The sequence below is a fragment of the Canis lupus genome, chromosome 21 (genome assembly GCF_048164855.1).
Source record: "Canis lupus baileyi chromosome 21, mCanLup2.hap1, whole genome shotgun sequence".
Taxonomy (NCBI): Eukaryota; Metazoa; Chordata; class Mammalia; order Carnivora; family Canidae; genus Canis; species Canis lupus.
The window spans coordinates 18,286,705-18,291,965 of record NC_132858.1 but is presented as its reverse complement, the minus strand read 5'-3'; the positions used below and the strand labels follow the sequence as shown (position 1 = coordinate 18,291,965).

The following is a 5,261-nucleotide window of genomic DNA, read 5'->3' as shown; positions in this document are numbered from 1 at the left end:
GAGAGACTATATTGCACACTGGGCTCCATGATCATCATACATCCATCTGGTTGTTAGTAGTTGTCATTGCACTTGGGCCTTCTCTGTACCTGAAGAATTGCTGTGAGCCTGCAACCATGGCCAAGGAACTCACTTCAAGATAAAGGTGTTAAGTGGCTTCAAAAATGGTAACCCTTAACTGAGTTATTTTGTAGACTTCCTTATTTGCTATGTACAGACATGATTCTGTAAAATACGCGGAAGAAGTATTTTTACTATGTTTATCTTACAAATAAGGAGAAAGTCAGTGACTTCTCCAAGGGCACAGTAGGAATTAATGGTAGATTTGGAGCTTGGGCCCAAGTTCCTGGGTCCTTGCTAGTGTGTTTTCATCCATCTTCTCCTGCCTTAGAGAACTTGGATCCTTTTGACCACTACCTAAGATATAGCTTCTTTATGTTATTTATGGGTTATTTCATGGAAATTTCTCATTTCACACTCACTATTCAGGACTGACTGACCCTTCTTAAGGAGCAAGGTAAGCCACTATGTTCCATAGACACTGTTAGTGAAAAATGTAATTCATGCAAAAGGAGTGGGAGAGCCATACATACAATGAGCGGTTTGAGAAGAGAAATAGCTGTTTTGAGCATTTTTTTCTAAAATAGTAAGGTGAGGATGGAGAATAAGTGTCAAAACTTCCATTAATAGGTGTTTTAATGATACTTGTGAAATATCCTGCTGATTCCCCATAAAAAATAAGGTAGATGACACTCTACTTGAGTACATAATAATTTCGTTTTATTCTCTATCCATTGATCTCTCATTGGAGGTAAAAGAAAGAAAGGGGAAGTAAGTGTGAAGTGGTTCTTCTTTAAACTACAAAGGGAATAAAATGAATTATCAAGATTTAACTGCAGTCTAACCTTTGCCCTATAATCATACCCATTTTATCTCTGGCATCTTTATTTATTTTTAAAAGGATTTTATTTATTTATTTATTCATGAGATACAGAGAGAGGCAGAGAAAGAAGCAGGCTCAACCACTGAGTCACCCAGGCATCCCTCTCTGACACCTTTAAATATGCTGTCTGCCAGGGGGCTTAAACCACACAGATTCTGAATAAGTCAAAATTGAGTTTCAAACTTGAATCTTCTCCAAACTAGCAATATAATTGTAAAATATCAGAACTTCCCAAAACCTTAATTCCTTTAATGGTAAAATAAAAATAACACTATCCATTGTATACAAACACACACATGTTTACATGTAAAGCCATTAACATTAGACAGGGATCATTTTGAAGTACAGATTATTAATGAAATAATGTACATGGTATTTATACATTTCAGTTTCACTAGAATTTCTTTTTTGATTGTTACTTTTCTCCTTTATTTATCATTGCTCCAGGACATCTCATAATTCTCAAATAACACTGATGGATAATAGGACAGAAGGGACACAGTTCATCCTGCTGGGACTAACCAATGCCCCAGAGCTCCAGATCCCCCTCTTTATCATGTTCACTCTCATTTACCTCATCACTCTGGCTGGGAACCTGGGCATGATGATGCTGATTCTCTTGGACTCCCGTCTCCACACTCCCATGTACTTTTTTCTCAGTAACCTGTCTCTGGTGGACTTTGGTTACTCTACAGCTGTCACTCCCAAGGTCATGGCTGGGTTACTTAGGGGAGACCAGGTCATCTCCTACAATGCATGTGCTGCTCAGATGTTCTTTTTTGTAGCCTTTGTCACTGTGGAAAATTATCTCTTGGCCTCAATGGCCTATGACCGCTACGCGGCCGTGTGCAAACCCCTCCATTACACCACCACCATGACGACAGGGGTGTGTGCTCGTCTGGCCATAGGCTCCTACATCTGTGGTTTCCTGAATGCTTCCTTCCATGTTGGGGACATATTTAGTCTGTCTTTATGTAATTCCAATCCAGTCCATCACTTTTTCTGTGATGTTCCAGCGGTCATGGCTCTCTCTTGTTCTGATAAACACATTAGTGAGGTGTTTCTTGTTTTTATGTCAAGTTTTAATGCCCTTTTTGCTCTTCTGGTTATATTGATTTCCTACCTTTTCATATTTATAACCATCTTGAAGGTGCAGTCAGCTCAAGGGCATCAAAAAGCTTTATCCACCTGTGCTTCCCACCTCACTACAGTGTCCATCTTCTATGGGACAGTCATCTTCATGTACTTACAGCCCAGCTCCAGCCATTCCATGGACACAGACAAAATCGCATCTGTGTTCTATTCTATGGTCATCCCCATGCTGAATCCCCTGGTCTATAGCCTGAGGAACAAAGAGGTCAAGTGTGCATTCAAGAAGGTGGTGGAAAAGGCAATTTTTTCAATAGGATTGGCAATCTAACATTACTGTATGCATAATAACCTTGTTTAATTCACTCAGACTTTCCCCATGCAATGAGTTACTTTTTAAGTCCCATATTGCATTTAAATTTCTGAAGACAGTCATGCTACTATTTGTGGCAAAAATCTCTTAAAAAATCTATTGTCTGGTTAAAAGAAAACTTATTCAGAAATATAATACCTGAATGAGGGTGGCTAGTAGGAAGCATTAGAAATCTGGGGACCCACTTGTCAAACTTGACTAATGATATTTGATTTATTCACTTGTTTCACTTACTTTTTCTGTGCTACATACTAATGCAAAAACATACATGTTAAACAGGTGCTGAAACAAGCCCATGAACAAAACACATGCATGTACCCCATGTAGGCACATACACACTGGAGTGGGAAATTTGTCAGAGGCAAACGTTGTGTGGCTAGTTTTTAATAAAAATAATTTAAATAGTTAATTGAGATATTAAATACAAAGTTATGTCTAATTATAATTATTTCTCTTATTGAATAATTGTTTTAAGATTCTAAATAGTAGAGTCATGTACTTTTAAATGAGAGTTTATACTTTTGGGGCACATTTTATTGTGAGATACATAGAGATAAGATCTAAATGAATTAATATTCTGTCTTGACTGACTCATCTTGCAGAATCAACATATATAATGTTCACATTATAGTTTTCAAAAAGATAAAAGAATCACCTAAATCCCATAGCTTACCTTAGGGTTCTCTCTTGGTGTTGTACATGTTAGATCTACTGAGTTATTATCCTCATGCCCAGGGTCATTCAAACTATTTTTCCTATGTTATCTTCTAGAAATTTTATAGTTTTGCATTTTACATTTTGGTCTATGACCTATTTTGACTTGATTTTTGTGAAGAGCATAAGAGGGTCTGTTTCTAGATTCAGTTTTGTATGTGGATATCCAGTTGTTCCAGCACCATTTGTTGAAAAGAATATCTTTGTTCCATTGGATTGCCTTTTGTTCCTTTGTCAAAGGTCAATTGACCTTATTAGTAGAGGTCTATTTCTGGGCTCTCTAGTCCATTACATTGACTATTTGTCTTTTTCTCCCCCAATACCAACTGTCTTGATCACTGTAGCTTTACAGAAAATCTTGAAGTAAGATGGGATCAATTTTCCAATGTTGTTCTTCTTCTATATTGCGATAGCTATATTGTGTCTCTTGCATCTCTGTATAAACTTCAGAATTAGTGTGCTGAGATTTTGATTTGGATTACATTAGAGCTATATGTCAGGTTGCAAGAACTGATATTTTTACAATATTGAGTATCCCTATTCCTGAATATGGAATATCTCTTCATTTATGAGATTTTTTTAAATTTTATTCATCAGAATTTAGTAGTTTTATTATATACACATTGTATATATTTTGTTGCATATATATATTTCACTTATCGGGTGTTAGTAATCTATTTATTACCACAATTAAATTTTTTTAAAATATCTGTTACTTTATAGATAAATTATACCTTAAATTGCAATGTCATGCCCATGATTTAGATCTGGAGAGTTTTGGAGAACAAATTATTGCTATACTAAAAATTATGCTTCTATGTTTTCATTTCTGCAAACTTTTTTTTTTACTAACTATTCTGTTCCTTTACTTTCCTTCACTACAGAAAATCTCATAATTCTCAAATCATATCTATGAAAAAATAGTGCAGAGGCAAATCAATTCATCCTGCTAGGACTAACCAATGGCACAAAACTTTTAAAAAAATTTTTTTATTGGAGTTCAATTGGCCAACATATAGCATAACACCCAGTGCTCATCCCGCTAAGTGTCCCCCTAAGTGCCCATCACCCAGTCACCCCAAACCCCCACCCACCTCCCTTTCCACTACCCCTTGTTCATTTCCCAGAGTGAGGTGTCTCTCATGTTTTGTCACCCTCACTGATATTTTCACTCATTTTCTCTCCTTTCAATGGCACAGAACTTCAGGTTTTACTCTTTATTATATTCCCCCTTATCTATCTCATTGCTCTGATTGGGAACCAGAGATAATCATGCTGAGCCTGTTGGGCTCTTATCTCTATACTCCCACATACATTTTCCTCAATAACCTGTCCCTTATAGACCTTTGTGACTTCTCAATAGTTATCCCAAAAATGACAGATGGGTTCCTAATAGGGCACAAGGTCATCTATACAATGTGTATGCTTCTCAGATGTTCTTTTGTAGCCTTGACTCATTAGAAAATTTCCTCTTGGCATCAATGGCTTATGACTACTACACAACAGTGTGTGGCTTCCTATATTATACAACTACCTGTGTCCACTTGTGCTTCCCACTTCACTGCAGTCTCCACAATCATTTTCATGAACTTACAGCCCAGGTCCATCATTCCATGGACTGAAACAAAATCCCATTCATGTTCTACACTAAATTTATTCCCATGCTGAACTCTATTTTCAAAAGTCTGAGGAACAAAAAATGTCAAGAGTGCATTCAAGAAGGGTAAGAGTTAAAGTTGTCTCTAGAATTGGGATTTTAATGTTGGAGATTGTGCAATAATCTAATTTCAGTTCTCTCAGAACTTACCCATACTGTGAGTCATATTTTAAGTCCCACTCTACACTTAATTCCTGAAATTATATCCTTATCCCTTTAAATATCTATTATCTAGTAAAAAGTAAATGTCCACAAATACAATACCTGGACAATGAAGGCACAGGGAACTCATAAGAAGTTTTGGATTCTGTTCTTATAAATACTTACTAATGGCTTTTGATTTATTCATTTGTTCCACATGCATGTCCTCTACTACATATCAATGCAAATATATATGTTAAACAGGAACACAAAGAATTCCATGGACAGAAACACATGCACATGCTCCAAATGGGCATGTGGGCACATACTCATGATGGTGAGAA

The 5,261-nt window shown here is 36.5% G+C and overlaps 1 protein-coding gene across 1 annotated transcript; it reads left to right on the top strand.

Moving 5' to 3' along the window:
* The first annotated feature begins 1,415 nt into the window (after nt 1–1,415).
* On the top strand, nt 1,416–2,363 carry LOC140613451 (olfactory receptor 5B2-like). The gene has a single exon (XM_072791972.1). The coding sequence runs from the start codon at nt 1,419–1,421 to the stop codon at nt 2,361–2,363; it is 945 nt and encodes a 314-aa protein (XP_072648073.1). The 5' UTR covers nt 1,416–1,418.
* Nucleotides 2,364–5,261: the final 2,898 nt, after the last annotated feature.

What these genes read in the sequence shown, in the direction of transcription:
- LOC140613451 (XM_072791972.1), top strand. Translation starts at nt 1,419, where the DNA reads ATGGATAATAGGACAGAAGGGACACAGTTCATCCTGCTGGGACTAACC.